The sequence below is a fragment of the Ahaetulla prasina genome, chromosome 9 (assembly GCF_028640845.1).
Source record: "Ahaetulla prasina isolate Xishuangbanna chromosome 9, ASM2864084v1, whole genome shotgun sequence".
Classification (NCBI taxonomy): domain Eukaryota; kingdom Metazoa; phylum Chordata; class Lepidosauria; order Squamata; family Colubridae; genus Ahaetulla; species Ahaetulla prasina.
The window spans coordinates 28,891,825-28,915,786 of NC_080547.1; the positions used below are offsets into that span (position 1 = coordinate 28,891,825).

At 41.4% G+C, this 23,962-nt stretch overlaps 1 protein-coding gene across 1 annotated transcript in view; it reads left to right on the plus strand.

The window, feature by feature from the left end:
• UNC5D (unc-5 netrin receptor D) overlaps positions 1-23,962 on the plus strand; it is a 773,049-nt gene that overhangs the window by 483,533 nt on the left and 265,554 nt on the right. Inside the window, exon 3 of the mRNA XM_058194328.1 lies at positions 22,746-22,889. Within this exon, the coding sequence (XP_058050311.1) occupies positions 22,746-22,889 (144 nt within the window). The remainder of the gene's footprint in view (positions 1-22,745; positions 22,890-23,962) is intronic.

Consider the following 23,962-nt stretch of genomic DNA (forward strand, 5'->3'; position numbering starts at 1 on the left):
GTGGGTGATACTAAGCTGGCAGGAATAGCTAATACCCTAGATGATAAGGTCAAGATCCAGATGGAACTTGACAGACCTAAACACTGGGCCCTGGCTAACAAAATGAAATTCAATGTAGAGAAAAGTAAAGTCCTACACTTATGCAAGAAAAACCAAAAGTACACATACAGACTGGGTGAAACCAGGCTTAATAGCAGTAACTGTGACAGGGATCTTGGAGTCTTAGTGGACAACCAATTAAATATGAGCCAACAGTATGGCAGCAGCCAAAAAAATTCAATGCAATCCTAAATTGCATTAACAGAGGGATACAATCAAGATCAAGTGAAGTACTTTATTTATTTATTTATTTATTTATTTATTTATTTATTTATTCATCGTAACAATATATACAAGTATAACATAGAGGATTATATAATATATAAACATATATATGAGGAGAAACAAGGTACTATAAACACATATATATATAGGGGAAGAAACAATAGGACAGGAATGGTAGGCACGTTTGTGCTCTTATGCACGCCCCTTAGAGTCCTCTTAGGAAAGTGGTGAGGTCAACCATGGATAGATTTAGAGTAAAACTTTTGGGGTTATGAGAAGAAACCACAGAGGTACTAATGTTGTTCGTTGCGAAGTCATGTCAGACCCATCGTGACCCTATGGACAACGTTCCTTCAGGCCTTCCTATCCTCTACCATTCTCTGGAGTCCATTTAAGATCACACTGACTGCTTCAGTGACTCCATCCAACCACCTCATTCTCTGTCATCCCTTTCTTCTTTTGCCCTCAATCTTTCCCAGCATTAGGCTTTTCTCCAGTGAGTCCTTCCTTCTCATTAGGTGGCCAAAGTATTTCAGTTTCATCTTCAGGATCTGGCCTTCTAAAGAGCAGTCAGGGTTGATCTCCTCTAGGATTGACTTGTTTGTTCACCTTGCAGTCCAAGGGACTCGCAGGAGTCTTCTCCAGCACCAGAGTTCAAAGGCCTCAATTCTTTGGCACTCAGCCTTTCTTATGGTCCAACTTTCACAGCCATACATTGCAACTGGGAAATGACTATACGCACTTTTGTTGGCAGGGTGATGTCTCTGCTTTTTAGTATGCTGTCTAGATTTGCCATAGCTTTCCTCCCCAGGACCAAGTGTCTTTTAATTTCTTGGCTGCAGTCCCCGTCTGCGGTGATCTTGGAGCCCAGGAAAATAAAATCTGTCACTACCTCCATTTCTTCCCCATCTAGCTGCCAGGAATTGAGAGTGCCGGATGCCATGATCTTAGTTTTCTTAATGTTAAGTTTCAAGCCAACTTTTGCACTCTCCTCCTTCACCTGCATCAAGAGGCTTTTTAATTCCTTATCGCTTTCTGCCATTAGAGTGGTATCATCTGCATATCTGAGGTTGTTGATATTTCTCCTGGCAATCTTACTTCCAACTTTTGATTCATCCAGCCCTGCCTTTCTCATGATGTGCTCTGCATATAAGTTAAATAGGCAGGGCAATAGTTTACAGCCTTGCCGGACTCCTTTCCCAATTTTGAACCAATCAGTGGTTCCACGTCCAGTTCTCACTGCTGCTTCATGACCCGCATACAGGTTTCTCAAGAGACAAATTGAGATGGTCTAGTACACCCATCTCTTTAAGAAATTGCCACAATTTGTTGTGATCCATACAATCAAAGGCTTTAGCATAGTCAAGGAAGCAGAAGTAGATGTTTTTCTGGAACTCCCTAGCTTTCTCCATGATCCAGTGTATGTTGGCAATTTGATCTCTAGTTCCTCTGCCTCTTTGAAATCCTGCCTGTACTTCTGGTAGTATCCACATACTGCTGGAGTGTAGCTTGTAGGATTTTAAGCATAACCTTACTAGCATGTGAAATGAGTGCAATGGTGCGCTTGTTTGAACATTCTTTGGCATTGCCTTTCTTTGGAATTGGAATGTAAACCGACCTTTTCCAATCCTGTGGCCACTGCTGAGTTTTCCAAATTTGCTGACAAATTAAGTGTAGTACTTTTACTGCATCGTTTTTTAAGATTTTGAATAGCTCAGCTGGAATACTGTCTCCTCCACTAGCTTTGTTGTTGCTCAGATTTCCTAAAACCCATTTGACTTCACATTCTAGGATGTCTGGCTCAAGGTCAGTGACCACCCATCGTGGTTATCAGGGAAGTTAAGCTCATTCTTGTATAGTTCTTCTGTGTAATTTTGACACCTCTTCTTAATCTCTTCTGCCTCTGTTAGGCCCCTGCCACTTTGGTCTTTTATCATGCTCATCTTTGCATGAAACGTTCCCTTCATATCTCAAATTTTCTTGAAGAGATCTCTGGTCCTCCCTATTCTATTGTTTTCTTCTATTTCTTTGCTCTGTTCATTTAAGAATGTTGTCAGCTTTGGAAGCCATACTAGGCCGAAGGCTTCCACATGCTGCCACTTTTTCCATTGTGGGAAAGTAGGAGGGGGGATGAGAGTACAGGGGCTATTAGACATAACATTTTTCCTGCTGGTCAAGGTCAGGCTGGGCTCATATCTGGAGGAGGAGTGGCCGGAGTGATGCTTCGACATGGGACAGTTGGGGATTGGAACATGTGACGGGCAGAGGGGACATGGGGTGGAGATTTTGGAGTTTGTATTACTGAGGGAGGAACTGGAATCCCCAGTTTCAGTTTTCATCTAACTGTGCCAATTTACCTATGCTAGTAAAAGAACTTTGAAAGATGTGGGCTTCAGAGTCTTTTCTGCAGGAGGGGTTTTTTGGAATGCTGACAAATGTATTCTTATCTCTTCTAGCTATTCTCTGGAATTCTGCATTCACCTGGGTGTATCTTTCTCTTTCTCCCTTGCCTTTCGCTTCCCTTCTTTCCTCAGCTATTTGCAAACTTCCTCAGACAGCCATTTTGCTTTCTTGCCTTTCTTTTTCTTTGGGATGGTTTTAGTTGCTACCTCTTGTACAATATTGTGAACCTCTATCCATAGTTCTTCAGGCACTCTGTCTATCAGATCTAATTCCTTAAATCTATTTGTCACCTCTACTGTATGTTCGTCAGGGATATGATTTAGTTCATACCTGAGTGGCCTGGGGCTTTTACTACTTTCTTCAATTTAAGCCTAAATTTTGCAAGGAGAGGCTCATGATCTGAGCCACAGTCAGCTCCTTTTTACTGACTGTATAGAGCTTCTCCATCTTTGGCTGCAGAGCACATAGTCAGTCTGATTTCTGTGTTGACATCTGCGCATGTCCAAGATGGCGCCGCCCTGCTGATCGGGGACGCGGCGACGGGCCTTTCCAGGCTCTTTTTGGGTCTGGGGGGGGGCCTTAATACCATCATAGGCCCCCGCCCTGATGGAGGAAGATCCAGCCACCCGTAAATAGGGTGGCTGGGCGCTGTGCGACTCCGCGGGGCGTTGGGAGAAGCCCCGGAGTCACGGCGGAGTCACGGCGCCTCAGAGGGAATCCTGGCGGCCTAGCGGCTTGCCGAGGCGCCGCCAGCCTTTTTCGGCGGTTTGGCGGCGGCGGCGGCGGGGGTAGGGGCAGCGCCCCTGGACCCCTGCCTGGAAGACTTGGCCAGTGGAAGTTGAGGTTTGGAGTTTGGGCGTCTCCGGTGGCGATGGGAGGAGCCCCGGAGGGGCTGCGCCCCAATGAAGATCTGGAGGGCCGCCCGGGCTCCATCGGCCCTTCGAACCTGCGGTGGCGAGGGCGGCGGCCTGGCCCTTCCCTCTCCGTCGGGCGTTGTCACTGGTGAGCCCTGGGTCTGCTGGCGGATTTGGCGACGGGTGTCCCCCTTTCATCTGGGGGAGCTCCAGTGGCCTGCTCGCGGTGGCGATGGGGGCGTTTCCAGTGGCGATGGCCTGGCGGAGGCGGTGGGCGGCGGCGGCCTGCCCCGGTGCTTTGAAGTGGCGGATGGCCCGATAGGCCCAGGGTGGCTGTGACCTTGCCCTAGTGGCGCGGATATGTGACAGCGCCGGAGGAAGACCCGCGGGTCCAGCGGACACCCCTCCACTATTTACCATCTTTATAACATCTCTACCATCGTTCCTCTCCCCTTCTTCCTTAGCCCACCCCAGGTCGTTTGTATGGGGTGGTGAACTGACTGAGTCAGCGGTTTTGTCATCTACCGCACATGGATTATCTCGAACTATTTCCCATCAGGACAGACTGGTCATGGTCATTTTATCATCTGTTATGACTTTTGCTGCCAACTTGACCAGCCCAGGATGGGCCTTGCCCGGACCGTCTCAGTGATGCGAACATTTACTGCGGCTGACCTTCTTGCCCTGCGAGATGCCCCTCTCTCGCGGGTCTGGCCCTCCAGATTATCGAGGGCCCACCTTGAGGACGGGCTTTGGAGTCCCGAGAGGTGGCATGCGAAAAATAGGAGGCTTAGGGGTTTTTTAATTGGCTGTTTTAATAGATTTTTTAAGGGGAGTTTTAAAGGGGATTTTAAGGGGAAGGAAACCACGGGCTTGGGTTGGGGGTGGGAGGAAGGGGTGGGTGTTGGGGTAACCCGTCGGGGAGTCCAGTTCCTGCACATGCTCGTGGCGGGGTTGGTGGGTCCGAGGTCATGGGGAGTCGGTGTTCCATTGGTGGAGGTGGTGCTATTTCCACGGTAAGGGGAGGGCAGATATGGCGGAAGTGGGGCTCATATCGTGTTAGGGGTGCGCGCTCGATGCTTACAGGCGATCGCGCCCGAGCCTCAAACTTCTCCCGTTCCCCGGATGGTCAGGATCCTCAGGGCCCTGGCCTTCGGCTGATGTTATGCAATGCACGGTCCGTGGCCAATAAGGCCCCCCTAATTCACGATCTTATTCAGGGGGGTGCCGCGGACCTTATGGGCGTTACGGAGACCTGGTTGGGCCCAGAAGGGGGCGTGCCCCTTGTTCAGATGTGCCCACCGGGTTTCCGAGCATTTCATCAGCCGAGGGGCCAGGGTAGGGGTGGTGGGGTGGCGGTTGTGATTAGAGAGAGTCTAGAGCCGAGGGAGACCACTGTACCTCAGATTGCCGGGTGCGAATCCCTCTTTGTGAGATGGGGTCATAGATGTCAGATGGGCTTGCTGGTCGCGTACCTGGCTCCTTGCTACGTGACAGCTGCCCTGCCCGAGCTCCTGGAGGTGCTTGCTGGGGTGGCAGTTGAGACCCCCAGACTTTTAGTCGTGGGGGACTTTAACTTGCCATCGTCCGGCTCGTCATCGACGGTAGCTCGGGAGTTCATGGCTTCCATGACGGCCTTGGACCTGACCCAAGTAGTTGATGGCCCTACTCACGTTGGGGGTGGCACTCTGGACTTGATTTTTGTCTCTGGTCAGTGGTTGAGAGATCTGGACTTAAAGGAAATAGTCATTGAACCTTTGTCATGGTCAGATCACTCTCTTCTTCGTCTGGACTTTCTGACCGCCATTCATCACCGCAGGGAGACGGAGCCGACACGTTGGTTCCGCCCCAGGCGCCTGATGGACCCGGAGGGGTTCCGGACGGAGCTTGGGCCATTTCCTGAGGGTCTGGCACACGGCTCGGCTGAGGAACTTGTTGCGGCCTGGGAACGGGCCGCGGCGGGGGCCTTAGACCGGGTCGTGCCTTTGCGGCCTCTGACCCAGCGAGGTCCCAACCAGCCCCTTGGTTCTCCGAGGAGCTGAGAGGATGAAGCGCCGGAGAAGACGCCTAGAGAGTTCCTGGAGGTCTAGCCGTTCAGAAGCTGATCGGACACTAGTGAAGTCCTATACTAGGCTTACCTAGTGGCAATGAGGAAGCGAGGCGTACCTCGCCTCCTCCTCATTGCATCGGCAGATAACCGCCCAGCCGCCCTGTTTGGGTGACCCGCTCCCTCCTACATCAGGGGAGCGGGATGACCTGCAGGGACGTGCTGAGGAGTTTAACGGTTATCTATACGATAAAATCGCTCAGCTTCGGGATGGTTTGGACCAAGATTGCGGTGATACGGGTGAGACGGCTGAGGCGGTCTTGGTGACATTGTATGGGATGAGTTTGACCCTGTCGCCCCGAGGACATGGACAGGTTGTTGGGGAGGCTAAATGCCACCACATGTTTACTGGACCCGTGCCTCCTGGTTGGTGCTGGCCACGCAGGAGGTGACACGAGGCTGGCTCCAGGCGATTACGAGTGCTTCTTTGGTGGAGGGAGTCTTTCCGGCCGCCTTGAAAGAGGCGGTGGTGAGGCCCCTCCTCAAGAAGCCTTGCCTGGACCCGGCTGTTTTAGGTAATTATCGTCCGGTCTCCAACCCGCCATGCGAAGGTTGTAGAGAGTATGGTGGCATATCAGTTTCCTTGCACCTGGATGAAACTGTCTATCTAGACCCGTTCCAGTCCGGTTTCCGACCCGGTTACAGCACGGAGACGGCTTTGGTCGCGTTGGTGGATGATCTCTGGAGGCCAGGGATAGGGGTTGTTCCTCTGCCCTGGTCCTATTAGACCTCTCAGCGGCTTTCGATACCATCGACCATGGTATCCTGCTGCGCCGATTGGAGGGATTGGGAGTGGGAGGCACCGTTTATCGGTGGTTCTCCTCCTATCTCTCCGACCGGTCGCAGTCGGTGTTGGCAGGGGGGCAGAGGTCGGCCCCGAGGCGCCTCACTTGTGGGGTGCCCCAGGGGTCGATTCTCTCGCCCCTTCTGTTTAACATCTACATGAAGCCGCTGGGTGAGATCATCAGTGGTTTCGGTGTGAAGTACCAGCTGTATGCGGATGACACCCAGCTGTACTTTTCACACCGGACCACCCCAACGGTTATCAAGTGCTGTCCCGGTGTCTGGAGGCCGACGGGTCTGGATGGGGAGAAACAGGCTCAAGCTCAATCCTCCAAGACGGAGTGGCTGTGGATGCCGGCATCCCGGTACAGTCAGCTAAATCCGCGGCTGACCATCGGTGGCGAGTCACTGGCCCCGATGGAGAGGGTGCGCAACTTAGGCGTCCTCCTGGATGAACGGCTGTCTCTAGAAGATCATTTGACGGCCGTCTCCAGGAGAGCGTTCTACCAGGTTCGCCTGGTGCGCCAGTTGCGCCTTTCTGGACCGGGAGGCCCTATGCACGGTCACTCACGCCCTCGTGACGCCCTCGCCTGGATTACTGCAACGCCTCTACATGGGGCTCCCTTGAAGGGCATCCGGAGGCTACAGTTAGTCCAGAATGCGGCTGCGCTGGTGATAGATGGAGCCTCGTGGCTCCCGCATAACACCCATCCTGCGCAGGCTGCACTGGCTACTGTGGCCTTCGGTGCGCTTCAAGGTTTTGGTGACCACCTTTAAAGCGCTCCATGGCATAGGGCCGGGTTATCTACGGGACCGCCTACTGCGACCAGATACCTCTCACCGACCCGTGCGCTCTCACAGGGAGGGACTCCTCAGGGTGCCGTCAGCTAGGCAGTGTCGTCTGGCGACGCCCAGGGGAAGGGCTTTCTCTGTGGGGGGTCCCGCCCTCTGGAACGAGCTCCCCCCAGGACTCCGTCAACTTCCGGACCTTCGTACCTTCCGTCGCGAGCTCAAGACACATTTATTCATCTGTGCAGGACTGGCTTAGATTTTAAATTTTATAGGGGTTTTAAATTGATTTTAATATTTATATTTCTATTTTTAATGATAGGGCATTGGAATAAGTTTTTTAAAGATTATTTTAATTTTGTGTATCGATGTTTTATATGCCTGTGAACCGCCCTGAGTCCTTTGGGAGATAGGGCGGTATATAAATTTAAATAATAAATAAATAAATAAATAAATAAAGACCGTCTAGTGATGTCCATGTGTAGAGTTGTCTCTTAGGTTGTTGGAAAAGAGTGTTTGCTATGACCATCGTATTATCTTGACAGAATTCTATCAGCCTTTGCCCTGCTTCATTTTGTACTCCAAGGCCAAACTTGCCTGTTATTCTGATTATCTTTTGGCTTCCTACTTTAGCATTCCAATCCCTCATGATGATAAGGACATCATTTTTTGGTGCTAATTCTATAAGGTGCTGTAGGGCTTCATTGAACCAGTTAATTTCATCCTCTTCAGCACCAGTGGTTGGGGCTTAGACTTGGACTACTGTGATATTGAATGATTTGCCTTGGATTCGAACTGAGATCATTATGTCATTTTGGGGATTGTATCCCAGTATTGCTTTTCCTCTCCTTTATTGATTATGAAGGCTACTCCATTTCTTCTGAGGGATTCTTGCCCGCAGTAGTATACCTGATGGTTATCTGAATTAAATTCACCCATTCCTGTCCATTTTAGTTCACTGATTCCTAAGATGTAGATGTTCAGTCTTGTCATCTCTTGTTTGACCACGTCCAGCTTGCCTTGATTCATGGATCTTACATTCCAGGTTCCTATGGAGAAAAAAATCTTTACAGCATCGGACTTTCCTTTTACCACCAGATACATCCACAGCTGAGCGTCCTTTCGGCTTTGGCCCAGTTGCTTCATTCTTTCTGGCACTACTAGTACTAGCCCTCCGCTCTTCCTCAGTAGCATATTGGATACCTTCTGACTTTCCGGCATCATATCTTTTCCCCTTTTTGTACTGTCCATGGGGTTTTCATGGCAGAGATACTGGAGTGAGTCCTTCTCTAGTGGATCACGTTTTGTCAGAACTCTCTGCTATGACCTGTCTGTCTTGGGTGGCCCTGCACAGCATAGCTTATAACTTCATTGAGCTACGCAAACCCCTTCGCCACAACAAGGCAGTAATCCATGAAGGGGGAGGTACTAATATCACTCTATAAAGCCTTAGTAAGACCACACCTAGAATACTGCATCCCGTTTTGGTCAACATATTACAAAAAAGATGTTGAGACTCTAGAAAAAGTACAGAGAAGAGCAACCAAGATGATTAGGGGACTGGAGACTAAAACATATGAAGAACGGATGCAGGAACTGGGCATGACTAGTCTAGTGAAGAGAAGGACCAGGGAAGACATGATAGCAATGTTCCAATATTTGAAAGGCTGACACAGAGAGGAAGGGGTCAAGCTATTTAACAAGCACCTGAAGGCCAGACAAGGAGTAATGGATGGCAATTGATCAAGGAGAGATTCAACCTAGAAATAAGGAGAAATTTTCTGACAGTGAAAACAGTCAACCAGCTTGCCTTCAGAAGTTGTAGGAGCTTCATCACTGGAAGCTTTCAAGAAGAAACTGGACTGCCATCTGTAAAAAATGGTGTAGGGTCTGCTGGGGGTTGGGCTAGATGACCTACCCTTTCAACTCTGTTAATCTGTCTGTTAAAACTTTTGAAAGGATTAATTCAGTGTGCTATTTGTTTGAGAATTAGCCTTGATAACATACATCACCCTTAACTTTTGGAAGGAGATTTTGATATATAGGTTAATAGTACTTTCCCAGTCTCTCAATATACTGTAATTCTCTCGGCAGTTCTCCACACCCAGCATATCCAATATTCTTCAGTATTCTTCAATATTCTTCAAAAACAATTAGATCCCACAATTTTGAAATATAACTCAAAACAACAATGACATCCTTCACTTGCAAACACACCTATATGTGTGGCTCATTCTTACCACACTAAACTATGATATATTATAGTTGCCAAATTTGATTAAAGAGCATCAGCTCATTTTTGTCTATTACTCCTTGAGATACTGAGATTCCTTGCCATTTGATGTGAATGTTTCCTTGATTAAAAGAGTATTTGTTAAGGGTTTAAATATATATTGAAACATTTAAACCTATTTTAAACGAGTGTGCTTCAAATTGGCTATAAAGTATTCCAATTTCTATTTTCCCAGTGGTAGGAAACCTGCTAAGAGTAAATAAAGTTTCCTTGTCTGATAAATAAAAAGATTATAGCAATAACTGCTGTCAGCATTTTTCTCATTTAAACAAATAAACTGACAAATGATGAAGCTTGGTGTTGCACTGTTATGTTTAAACACATGCTGGGCAGTTATTCATCCTCTCCCAGCATAAGTTTGTTTGTTGCTAAAGCACCCAGCAGTACAGAACACTTATTAGCATAGCAGTTCGAGAAGCAATAAAATTTTCATATTTTTTTAGATTATGCTGGATGACGAAGGATGATAGTTATAATTTTCACAATATTTTAAATGGCTGGGCAACTCCTGTGAATTGGATTTACATAAGATATCAGAGAACAATGCTAGTTTTCCATTTGTAATGCATTGATTCTTAAATTGATGAGGAATACTAGCCATGCAATTTCCATTATTCAAGGCAGAGGAGACTTGTAGTTGAAAGAAATAGCAAAATGTTTTTTTCCTGCAAATAGCCCAACTTTTAACTATGCCTACTTCCACAGATTTTGTTTTATTATAATGTTTATGGAGGGAGACTGAGGAGCGGGAGGGTGACCTCTTTATGTCGTGTTTTTAAAAGTAGAGCTTATTAACTAAGTACATTTTGATGGATTCAGGCATCACACTAAACAATAAATAATAGCGTATATACTTCCGATGAATTGATAGATGTTGCTAAACCAAACAAAAAAATCATTATATGAAGGGTGAACCCAGCTAATATGTGTCTTCAGTGGGCCTATTCTTTAGTTTCAATCATGTTCATCCATGAATCTTGTCAGGATGATCTTGAACAGTCATTCTCCTATTTTCAGCTTAACCTATTTCACAGGATAGTAAGAAGGTATAGCAGAAGCTGCACACTGAGCATTGAAGGAAAAGGGAAGAATAAACATAAAGCAAACCTAAGGTTTCTCCAAGACAGAACTATTCCAGATAGCAGTTATGATCAATCTTGAAGCAAGATGTTCAAGATAGTTTACTTGAGAGAATTAACTACAGGAGATGAATGCCTTTGATTGATAAGAAATGAATTTAGTTTAATTCACATTTCCTACATTCATACAATTTTCTGAAACAAGCTGTTCAACTAGAATGTGCTTTCACACTGCTTAAATTTTGTAATTCCATTTTCTTTTTCTTTCTTTTTCTTTTTTTTTATTGAAAGAGTTTTTAAAAAACAAAAACATTTTCCCCCCTTTTTTCCCCCCTCCCTCCCAAAAAACCCCCTTCCCCCCTCCCCCCTCCCCCCCCGGCTTCCCGGGTCAATCACAAGGTATTGTTATACATAAACCAAACATAGAATAAAATTTTCCCTTCCAATCCAAATAACCCCATCCAAAGCTTTTCGTCTCCCAACTCCCTCCCCATTACATAAAATAACTTTCTAATTATTCAAAGGCAATCTGATATTTCTTAATCTGATATCTATTTTGTAGATAATCAATCCATTTTTTCCATTCAATTAAATATCTTTCCTGCGTATTGTCTTTTAAAAACGCTGAGATTTTAGCCATCTCAGCCAAATTAATAACTTTCAATATCCATTCTTCTATTGTAGGTATCTCTTCTTTCTTCCAGTATTGTCCAATCAACAGTCTTGCTGCTGTTATTAAGTTCAAAATCAATTTAGTCTCAATCCCTGTACAATCCATTATAATTCCCAAAAGGAAAAATTGTGGCAGGAACTTTATCTTCTTCTTCAGTACATTTTGAATAATCCACCAAATTCTTATCCAAAAGACCTTAATTTTCTTGCAGGTCCACCAAATATGAAAATATGTAGCATCATCACAATCACACCTCCAACATTTCGCTTGGATATTAGGATACATACATGATAATTTTTTAGGATCTAAATGCCATCTATAAAACATCTTATAAAAATTTTCTCTTAAATTCTGTGTTTGTGTAAACGTAACATTTCTAACCCAGATTTTCTCCCATGTTTCCAACATTATTGGTTCCTGAATATTCTGTGCCCATTTTATCATACAATCCTTTACCAAATCCTTTTCCGAATCTATTTCAAGCAACACATTATACAATCTCTTTATATGCTCCTGGGTCTGATTTCTAATTTGCTTTATTAAATTTTCCTCCCTTTGCATTATACCAATTTTTTGATCTTCTTTCCATCTAGCACTTATTTGCCCATATAACATAACATAACATAACATCAGAGTTGGAAGGGACCTTGGAGGCCTTCTAGTCCAACCCCCTGCCCAGGCAGGAAACCCTAAACCATCTCAGTCAGATGGTTATCCAACATTTTCTTAAAAATTTCCAGTGTTGGAGCATTCACAACTTCTGCAGGCAAGTCGTTCCACTGATTAATTGTTCTAACTGTCAGGAAATTTCTCCTTAGTTCTAAGTTGCTTCTTTCCTTGATCAGTTTCCACCCATTGCTTCTTGTTCTACCCTCAGGTGCTCTGGAGAACAGCCCAACTCCCACTTCTCTGTGGCAGCCCCTGAGATATTGGAACACTGCTATCATGTCTCCCTAGTCCTTCTTTTGTTAAACTAGACATACCCAGTTCCTGCAACCGTTCTTCATATGTTTTATCCTCCAGTCCCTAATCATCTTTGTTGCTCTTCTCTGCACTCTTTCTAGAGTCTCAACATCTTTTTTACATCGTGGCGACCAAAACTGGATGCAATATTCCAAGTGTGGCCTTACCAAGGCATTATAAAGTGGTACTAGCACTTCACGTGATCTTGATTCTATCCTCTGTTTATGCAGCCCAGAACTGTGTTGGCTTTTTAACAGCTGCTGCACACTGCTGGCTCATATCTAGATGGTTATCCACTAGGACTCCAAGATCCCTCTCACAGGTACTACTATTGAGCAAGGTACCACATATACGGTACTGGTGCATTTTGTTTTTGGCCTAAATGTAGAACCTTACTTTTTCACTGTTGAATTTCATTTTGTTAGATAGCGCCCAATGTTCAAGTCTGTCAAGATCTTTCTGTAACTTGAGCCTATCTTCTGGAGTGTTGGCTATTCCTGCCAGCTTGGTGTCATCTGCAAATTTGATGAGTTCCCCATCTATCCCTCGTCCAAGTCATTGATGAAGATGTTGAAGAGTACTGGGCCTAAAACAGAGCCTTGGGGTACTCCACTGCATACTTCCCTCCATGTGGATGTAGTTCCATTGAGGACTACACGTTGAGTGCGGTTGGTCAGCCAGTTACTTAATCCATCTGGTGGTGGTGCTGTCTAACCCACATTTTCTACTTTATCTAGTAGTAGGTTATGGTCTACTTTATCAAATGCTTTACTGAAGTCCAAGTAAATTATATCAACAGCATTCCTCTGGTCTACTAATTTTGTCATTTTGTCAAAGAATGCGATAAGATTAGTCTGGCATGATCTGTTTTTGACAAACCCATGTTGGCTTTTGGTTATTACTTTGTTTGCTTCTAGGTGTTCGGTGATTCGTTGCTTGATTATCTTTTCCAGAATCTTCCCCGGTATTGAGGTCAGACTGATAGGTCTGTAGTTTCCTGGATCTGTTTTTTTTCCTTTTTTGAAGATGGGAACTACATCAGCTCTTTTCCAGTCCTCTGGCAGCTCCCCTGTGCTCCAGGATCTTTGAAAGATATAGTTCAGTGGTTCTGAGATCACGTCTGCCAGTTCCTTCAGAACCTTGGGGTGTAATCCATCCGGTCCTGGTGATTTGAACTCGTCTAGGGTAGACAGGTGTTCACTTACCATTTTCTTCCCTATTTTAACTTGTGTTTCTAATCTGTTTTTTGTAGTGCTGTTTTTGATAGTTTTTGATATTGTTTGATACTGTTTTTGATATTGAAACCAAGTATAATTCCTCCCTTCTTCATTTAATACCTGTAATGATTTTAATTGCAATCTACCTCCTTCAGCATACAAAAGTTCTTTATATGTAATCATTTCCTGTTTCTGTTCTATATTTATATTCTCTATTGCATGTCTAGGGCTCGCCCATATAGGAATCTTGTAATCTAATTTATAGGAATATTTATTCCAGACCATAAAGAGCACTTCTCAACACATGATTCTTAAAAGCCCTATCCACTTTTTTTCCATAAAATAAGTACGCATGCCATCCATATAACAAGTCATAACCTTCTATATTCAAAATTCTTTCCTCTGTTAAGTTAAACCAGTCACTTATTACTGAAAGGGTTACTGCTTCATAATATAGTTTAAAGTTAGGCATTCTTAAACCACCTCTTTCCCGTGAATCCTGTATTATTTTCATTTTAACCCTCGCCTTTTTACCCTGCCATATAAATTTATTAATCCCACTCTGCCAATCTTCCAAATTTTTATCCTTTTTAATTATAGGTATCATCTGGAACAGAAACAAAATCTAGGTAACACATTCATTTTAATAGCATAATCCTTCCCAATAGGGATAACTGCAATTTCTTCCAGCCACTCATATCATTCTGAACTTTTTGCCATAGCAAGTCATAATTATTCTTATAGAGTTTCTTGTTCGATGAGCTAATATAGACCCCTAAATATTTAACCTTTTTTACTACCTCAAATCCTGTCATTTCCTCTAGTTTTTGTTTCTGTTGTATAGACATATTTTTAATTATCACTTTTGTTTTATTCTGATTTATTTTAAATCCTGATACCTTTCCATATTTATCAATTACTTCCAACAAAATCTACTTGAATTTATAGGATTAGATTAACGTAACCACTACATCATCTGCAAAAGCTCTAACTTTGTACTCATATTGTCTAATCTTAATTCCTCTATTTTCATTAATTCGTATTTTATCTAATAATGGTTCCAGAGTCAAAACAAACAATAATGGTGATAAGGACATCCCTGTCTTGTTCCTTTCGCAATCTTAATAACTTCTGTCAAACTACCATTTACTATAATCTGTGCTGTTTGCTCTCCATAAATCGCTTTAATTATTCTAATAAAACAGTCTCCAAATTGCATTTTCTCTATTAATTTAAATAAAAAATCCCAATGCAATCGATCAAAGGCTTTCTCTGCATCCAAAAATAAGTGCCGCTGAAGTATTCTTCTTTTCCAAATATTCCAATATATTAATAATCTGTCTAACATTATTCCTCATCTGCCTCCCTTTTATAAAACCAGATTGATCAGTATGAATTCTTTGTTGTAAAACTAACATTAATCTATTTGCTATTATTTTTACAAAAATTTTATAATCATTATTTAAAAGTGAAATCGGCCTATAGTTACCAGGTTTAGAGCAGTCTAGCTCCTCTTCGGTATCAGTGAAATAAAAGATGTTTTCCATGACGGGGTATTCCACCCTAATTGTATCTGATTAAATAATTCTTTAAGTGGGCCTAATATTTCATCCTGTGTTTTTATAATAAGTTGCTGTAAGACCATCTGTACCAGGGTTTTCCCATTTTAATTGTTTAATTGCCTCCACTATTTCTCCAGTAGCTATCGGCCGGTTCAGCTCCTCCCTCTGTTCTAATGTTAAAATATTCACCTTATAATCTTTCAAATAATCATAAATGTCCCTATCCAATATTTTGTCTTTTGCATATAGTGCAGTATAAAATTCTGAGAATGCCTTTTTAATTTTATCCTGTTGGTATATCTCTTTACCTTTATATTCTATTTTTTGTATGACACGTGCTTTCTGTTTCTTCCTTAAATTATATGCCAACCATCTCCCAGGTTTATTTGCATTACAAAAGGTATTATGTTTAGCATATTGTATATTCGTTGCCACCTGGTCTGCCATTAACATATTAAATTGACTCTGTAATATTTTTATAGCCTCTTTAAGTTTGTGATCTTGTGGGTTTTGAATTAATAACTGTTGCTTCCTTTGAATTTCTTCTTCCAAATATCTACGCTGCCTTTGTTTATTATTCCTTTGCCTGTTGTCCAAGTAAATCAATATCCCTCTAATAAACGCTTTGCTCGCTTCCCACACAGTTCCTATAGGTGTCCCTTTGTACATATTAAAATCAAAAATTCTTTAACTGTTTCTTACAATAAGTTACATTATCCTCATATCTAAACAGATTTTCATTCAACCTCCATGTTCTACCACCTTTTTCCTTGTAATAATTCCATCCATACTGGGCTATGGTCAGTTAAACACCTCGGAAATATCTTCGCTTTTCTTCACCCTAGAAAGCAAGTCATTAGAAATTAAAATAAAATCAATACGTGAAAAGATTGATGCCTATCAGAAAAAAAGTAAAATCTCTCTCATCTGGATTCCATATATCTCTAAACTCAAAGTCTTCCATCATTTCAAAAAAGGATTTTGGTAATTTTGCATGTATAGGTATCTTCTTGGAGGAGGTTCTCTTATCCCTTCTTGTATCAATTACTCCATTCCAGTCTCCTAATAAAATAAACGAACTATAATCCCAGAGGGTCAACCTCTCATGTAACATTTTGTAAAACTTTTCTTGTTGCTGATTAGGTGCATAAATACCTATCAACAAAGTCTTTTTTGCATCTATCACCAGTTCAATAGCAATAAATCTTCCTTGAATATCTGCCTCAATTAGCTTAGCTGGTAAATCCTTCCTGATATATACAACAATTCCATGCTTCTTTTCCAAAGCTGATGCAACAAAATGGTTACCCAATTTTGAATTAATTAAATATTTTTGGTCTGATAATTTTATATGTGTCTCTTGCAAACAAATCACATCATTTTTAAATTGTTTCAAGTAGTGAAATATTTTCCTTCTTTTCTGAGCTGAATTCAAGCCATTAACATTCCATGACAAGATTCTATTTGCCATTACTGGCCTCCTGAAGCTTTGAAGCAGACAACGGAAGCTCCTCCTCCGGTATCTTCCGTCTAGCTCCTCCCACAGCTTCCATAATGGGATCCTGACTTTTACTTTGAGACTGTTGCTCTTCTTTACGCTTAAGGGCTCCTCTTGTCACCCTTTGCTCTTGTGGTTCCTCTAATACTGGCAGCAATAAAGGCTCTTGGGTCACCACGCCTTCTTGAGTCTCTTGAAGTTTTTCTATCACTTCTATTTCGACTTTCAAAACTGTAGAAAGAAAATCCTTGTAATCCATTTTCAATTATGTCCCAAAATGGGCAAAAAAACGGAAAGCAAAATACACAGACCAAGTTTGTTTATCAATACAATTATCCCTTGAAATTGGAATTGCTAGCTAAATGTATAGGATAATATAATGGCATAGATACAGTATAGAAAATGGCTACCGTTGGTGGCATTTGATCAGAATATTTATATGGTATCCAGACTTTTACCTCCAAATTAGCAATCTGATGATCTCCAACTGGAAAGAGCTTGCATACTTTTTTGGCATGCAAAAACTCTTAATAATTTCTAATGCACACAAAATTGCAATTAAGAAACAAATTAAGTTAAGTGTACCACTACACTGGATAGGTAGGTAGATGGATGGATGGATGGATGATGGATGGATGAAAGAAGAAAGAAAGAAAGAGAAATAAATAAATAAATATTTTTTCCTGCTAAATTTGCCAACACATGGAGACCGACTGAAGTGAATTTACTATCATGAAAATGAGAAATAGAATAAAACTGCAATTGATAATTCTGCTTGCACTAATTTATATCTAGAATTTTTGTTTCAATTACAGGCATGGTTAGAGGGAATGTTTTTTTTAAAAAAACACAAATGCCTTATTTGCTTTTGGAATATTAATGAGGCAAATTATGAGAAAACAACAAGACCACATTCTTGTACTTTTCAGCTCTCATTATATAATCTCTCTAAATTTTTGGTCATCTCTTTGCTCTTAGTTCTAGGTTGGTTCTTTATTTGATTCATTTCCAGCCATTGCTTCTTGCCCTGCTTTCAAGTGCTTTGGAGAATACTTTGACCCACCCCCCCTCTTCTTTTCAGCAGCCTCCCTCCTGATGCCTTCATGAGAATATCCATTCAGTTTTCTTGTCATGAATTACTATATGGAAATGATTTCCTGGATATTTTCCCCGGTTTTTCTGTTCATTCTTGATATTTTCAAATGATCTCTGATCAAGTAAGAACCAGCTGCAGTGCTGTGTAGCTTTTTGTAAATTGACTATTGTCAACCAGAAACTGGAAATCATAGTAACCCTACAGTTCTAACCCTAACCCTCTACCCAATAATTTTCATCTTTGCTACAAGAAAAAGAGAGAGTGAAACAGATAATTAACTAATTAAACTATGGGTTTTCTGAAAGGTTGTATTTCAAATGAGGAACTGTGTGTGACTGATTTTTTAATTTTTCAATGATCCAGGCTTGCTGCTACACAGAGTAAGGGATCTTAATTTTTTTAATTGTTTTTTTCCCCAACTAAATGATGGTCAAATTGAAGCTTACAAAATGCAGTCCCCAGTAGTTACTATCTAGAGTTGTTCTTGCTAGAGTTCTATATGCATTAATAGAAAAGAAAGCAAACATAATTGTCTTTCTGGATAAGATCAAGGTCCAGCGACTGTTGTATTTGCAGTAATTAGCACTGAGGAGTTTGGAGATAGTTAAAGTGAGCTGTAAATGGAATGGTTTCCATCATACGAAAGAATAATCTCTGGTTTCTCTACTATTTCATAGTTGATAAAAAAATTGTTTGGTGCTACTTTTACCTTCTCTGAGAAGTCATTTTCCTTTACTAAATTAATAAATTGGTTTCCCTTTCCTTCATAGAATGAAACACCAATCCTTGATCATTTTAATTACTCCCTCTGGTATTATTTTTCAGTTAGAGTACTAGAATCCTTCTCAATGTTGTAGTTATGACAGCATTACAGGTATTTTATATGGAAGTTGACAAATACTAATGAATGCTGACATAGTTTAAATAATCTGTAACATAGAGATAGATTTTTTAAAATTGAGCTTGATGTTTTATGAGGGGGAAATAAAATGGGTGGGTATAAACAATGTTATTTTTGTTTAGAATTTGCAAGCTAGTTAGCCTATGGCTAATTAATTTATAATTCTGATTGTTCTTCTTTATGTACTACAGTTTATTGCAGAGCAATGTGAGCTCAAAAATACTTCTACTCTTGCTAGCCTAGACATTTTAGGTACCATAATAAATTGTAATAATCAAATGTGACAGACTGATTCAGTTTTGAAGAAGGTAGTTATAGCACACAAAAAATACCTTTGATATTCAACTCGCAACAATGTATTACACCGTTCATTTTTATATGTTGCTTAAATAAGAGAAGCACCAATGACATTCTTTTTGACCTCAGAAAAAAAGCATGAGTTGGACTTTGACGCTTACAGAGAGGGAGGGAGGGAGGGAGGGAGGGGGGAAGGAAGGAAGGAAGGAAGGAAACCAACCCTCTTTTCAGTTAAGGAATCCAGATTAGATCATAGAAAAGAATATTTGAGGCCCAGGATTGAACTGAGGGTCCTTGGTGCTCTCTGATGTTGATTGTTTTCTTGCAGACATTTCATTACCCAACAATGCTAGAAAGAAGCAGAGTTTGCTTTGTCTTTGAATGTACTGTAGATGGAGCTACATATTACTCATCACACCTGTGCTATTAAATAGCTATATGTGCTATTTAAGTGTATATACTGGTTTCTGTTGATCTGCTTCTGACTTAAATCAAACAGAATGGAGTTATTGAATCAACATTTGAAGGTACAACTGGGATGGGACAAAAAGGGCCTGGCCTACCATTGGATAAAGGAAAGAGGATTTTCAGGCAATAAATGTAGAGAAGCAGCAGCAAAAAGCAACAGGCATTTCTATGGGTTTTCTTGGGCTTCCCTTGTAAGCCCGTTGTCTTCAGATGTGATGGAAGATGCCTCTCCAGCATCATGATTCTCCTTGAAGGCCTTTATAGATGACGTGCACCAGCTTGTTCTTTGATCTCCATGCAAAGAATTGTGGCTGACTTTGGGGATAAAAGTATGTGTGTACTCCATGCTATCATGGTTCAAACATATTTATCTCAACTCATCAAAAACAACTTTTGGCTTGGTTCATAACATATATTTCTTCAATCAGGACTGAGTCCTCCTTGGTAGAGTTAATAGAGGCTGCATTTAAGATATAAATGGTAGTTTAAAAACCACAGTGTCTGATCTTCTATTAGATGCAAAGCCGGAATCAAAATGTCACCATCAGATAAGTATAGTTCACTGCAATATATGAAGTCAATCATTATGTCTTCTACCTTGTCATATATCTCCTGGAGAACTCATTCTATAGAGATTTTGAATGCTTTTTGCCAAATATTTAGAAGGTTTTTCCCTAGCAGTGCTGGCACATTTGAAAGTGGATTTTACAGAAGGGTCCACAGGATTGACATTTGCAAAGCAGCAAGCATTCCTGAACCTGTGGTTTTCATATGTTTTGCTTATTTACTTTTCAGCATTCTTTTAAAGGAACATCTCTGTTTTATACAAACTTGATTATCATGCTTTCTGCAAGCTCTGCTTTCAATCAGAGAACCAAAAGCAATATTGGTCTGGCTACCCACAGATGTAGTTGCCTACATCTTCATTAAATGTTAATGATTTTCCCAAGCCATAGACATGATGGAGAATCAGGCTTGACCAATGAACATGACATTCTTTGGAAAGCTGTTTTATAAGATGTCAGTGAGTTATTTTGCAAGATATCTGTGCAGTCTTACAAAATGCTTCGCCTCTTTCTTACAGATTTAATAGAACCAATTAATGTTCAGTATTATTAATTTAGGAATGTTTACAATTTACATGTCTTTCAAACATTTCAGAGAGGAAATAGGGGCCCTTTATGTCTCTTGTGTTAATAATTACCAAGCAGATAGCCCCCTGCTGTATTTGTTGCTGAAAAAAATCTATTCCATCTGTTGAACATGCTGTTAATTCACTCAGCAATATCTGATCCTGCATTGGTTTCCAAGCCCCAGCAAAAAATGTTTCTTTAGATTAAAAATATGTACAGGGTGTGGGCAGAACTATATAATTGCTGTATGCTTTATTACCTGCAATTCCAAGAGTGACACATCAGCTCTGTATTTCATAGCATCTTAAGGTTTAGGCATCTACATTATACCCAGTGCATCGGGAACAAAGATTCTGCCGAAGTCTTCACTGGGGGTCACAGTTTAAAAATACTGTCCAGAGGTTTTTTAATAGTGTGTGATACTGAATGAAGATCTTCTTTTATAGTCTTTGCTATCTGAAGGGGGTACAACCATGCAGGGAATCAATGTTACTTAGGGATGATCTGATGGGATTTCATCTTGGTACCCCCACAAGCAACAGAATGGATTATGTTCTATTTCACATTAGTGAAATCTCACCTCAACTTTAGAGAAAGACTATGTTCATTGGCTAGAATGTAATATTTCAGGCTAATTCTGCTGACTGCCAGCAGTTCGATTCTGACCAGTTCAAGATTGACTCAGCCTTTCATCTTTCTGAGGTGGGTAAAATGAGGACCCAAATTGTTGGGGGCAATAGGCTGACTCTGTAAACTGCTTAGATAGGGCTGTGAAGCACTCTGAAATGGCATATAATTCTAAGAGCTATTGCTATGGTGATTTTAGGGCTTCAAAGAATGCTTCAAAGTTCATTCATGAAGCACTGAATTCAGTTGAGCAATGCAACCTACTTTACAAGAAGTCATTTTGTCTTCCTTACACTATGCAACTTGCTGAGGCAAACCATAGCTACTTTTCAAGGCCTACTTCTTCATTGTTTCTATGCTGTTTGTCCTTATTCTTTATCAGTTATTTTTATTACCCTGGTTGTGTTCAATTGTTTCTGTTATTATCTCCTTGAACATTTAGCTAAAAAGATGGAATTCCAATTGCATAAACTAACAGTTAATATGAAAGACCACAAGCATGCTTTTGTAATAAGTATGATAGCCTCTTCTGAATCTTTGAACCATTGAACTATGCTCCTTGTGTAGTTCTTAATTATACCCAGCTCAATCAGTTCTTCCCTTGTTATTCTGCTCTGTCTGAACCATGTAATCTGAAATCAGCCCAACCTTATGCTTCTCATTCATCTAGAAGCAAATGCGGCTGCGCGGGTTATTGAGGGAGCAGTTCGGAGCTCCCATGTAACACCTATCCTGTGCAGACTGCACTGGCTGCCTGTTGTCTTCCGGGTGCGCTTCAAGGTGTTAGTTACTACCTTTAAAGCGCTCCATGGCTTAGGACCGGGATACCTACGGGACCATCTACTGCCAACGTCTATCTCCCAATGACCGGTGCACTCTCACAGAGAGGGGCTCCTCAGGGTGCCGTCAGCCAAGCAATGTCGGCTGGCGGCCCCCAGGGGGAGGGCCTTCTCTGTGGGGGCTCCTACCCTATGGAACGAGCTTCCCCCTGGACTCCGACAAATACCTGACCTTAGGACCTTCCGTCGCGAACTTAAAACCTACTTATTTCGTCTTGCTGGACTCGCTTAAATTTTATATTATTAAATTGATTTATGGGTTTTAAATTTTTTAGTAAATTTTAGAGGGAATATTTTTATCTATAAGTAGCCAAATTAAATAGGTTTTTTAAGGGTTGCTTTTAGTTTTGTATTGTTGTTTTCTTTTTGTATTTTATTTGTGGCTGTACACCGCCCTGAGTCCTTTGGGAGAAGGGCGGTCTATAAATAAAAATATTATTATTATTATTGTTGTTGTTGTTGTTGTTGTTGTTGTTGTTGTTATTTGAATTACAGTTGCATTTCATTAAATGACTAGGTATTATATGATCTTTTTTTTTAAGCTAAACAAAGTGTTATTTTTGTAGAATGGGAAATGCCAGCAAAAGATTTTAAAGGCAGATACTGCATGGTTCTGAAGTCCTTTTTTGGCAGCCATATACTTTTAGCTCCTGCATCTTGATCTACTTGGCGGTGAGGATTTAATTAAGAGCCATATATTATTGTCAAAGTTATTAAAGCTTTGCCTTGATTAAAAATGGAATTGTTTAATTAAAAAGAAAGGATTTGGCTAACCTTAGCATTATGTTTGAATAAGACATTTTATATCAGCTAATTTTTCTTCTATCTTTCACATTCAGGCTTGATGATTCGGGAAGCATATATCAATGTGACAAGGCAGCAAGTGGAGGATTTTCATGGACCAGAAGATTATTGGTGCCAGTGTGTGGCCTGGAGCCTCTTAGGAACTTCCAAAAGCCGGAAGGCTTCAGTCCGCATTGCCTGTAAGTGGTTTTTGCTCTCCAGAAATGGATGGGCATTGTTCTTAATCTATGCATCTCATAACTGTTCAGTGTGAATATAGGTACATGTGTAGTATTCCTATATGTAGAAAGAATTTGTGTTGTGTCCCTGTGTAGATGAGTATTTGGATTTCTAGTAAAGTTTGCATCATACTGGTGAACCATACTGTTGTGTGTTGGATTTCATAGGAGTCCCCTTTTTTTCTATAAGGCAACTGGACTTTCTTGGTTTTTTTCCTTTGAAAATGTTTCACTTCTCATCTAAGAAGCTTCTTCAGTTCTAACACAGTTCTTCAGTTAGAACAGTATATCTACAGTGGATATAACAGGTTTGCACAAGAGCATTTTTAGACAAAAATATCTCATAAGAAAGTAAGAAAGGCCTTGATGGACCAAGCCAACGTCTATCTTAGTTTCTCAAGTGGTCAGCCATAAACAGGACCACTCCATAATCTAACCTCTTTGAAACCTATCCAGGATGGGTAACGACAAATTACTTTGTCTTGTTCAATGAATTCCAAAGATTTGTTGTGTGATGAAGACTTTTATCTTTCCTGAATCATTTTTCTTTCAGATTCAAATTATGATCTTTTCTCCTATTTTTGAACAATGTCATTACTTATAATGGAGCCAAATTTTGTGAATAAATGTATAGCATATAATTAACATAACATAACATCAGAGTTGGAAGGGACCTTGGAGGCCTTCTAGTCCAACCCCCTGCCCAGGCAGGAAACCCTACACCATCTCAGTCAGATGGTTATCCAACATTTTCTTAAAAATTTCCAGTGTTGGAGCATTCACAACTTCTGAAGGCAAGTCGTTCCACTTATTAATTGTTCTAACTGTCAGGAAATTTCTCCTTAGTTCTAAGTTGCTTCTTTCTTTGATCAGTTTCCACCCATTGCTTCTTGTTCTACCCTCAGGTGCTTTGGAGAACAGCCCGACTCCCTCTTCTTTGTGGCAGCCCCTGAGATATTGGAACACAGCTATCATGTCTCCCCTAGTCCTTCTTTTTGTTAAACTAGACATACCCAGTTCCTGCAACCGTTCTT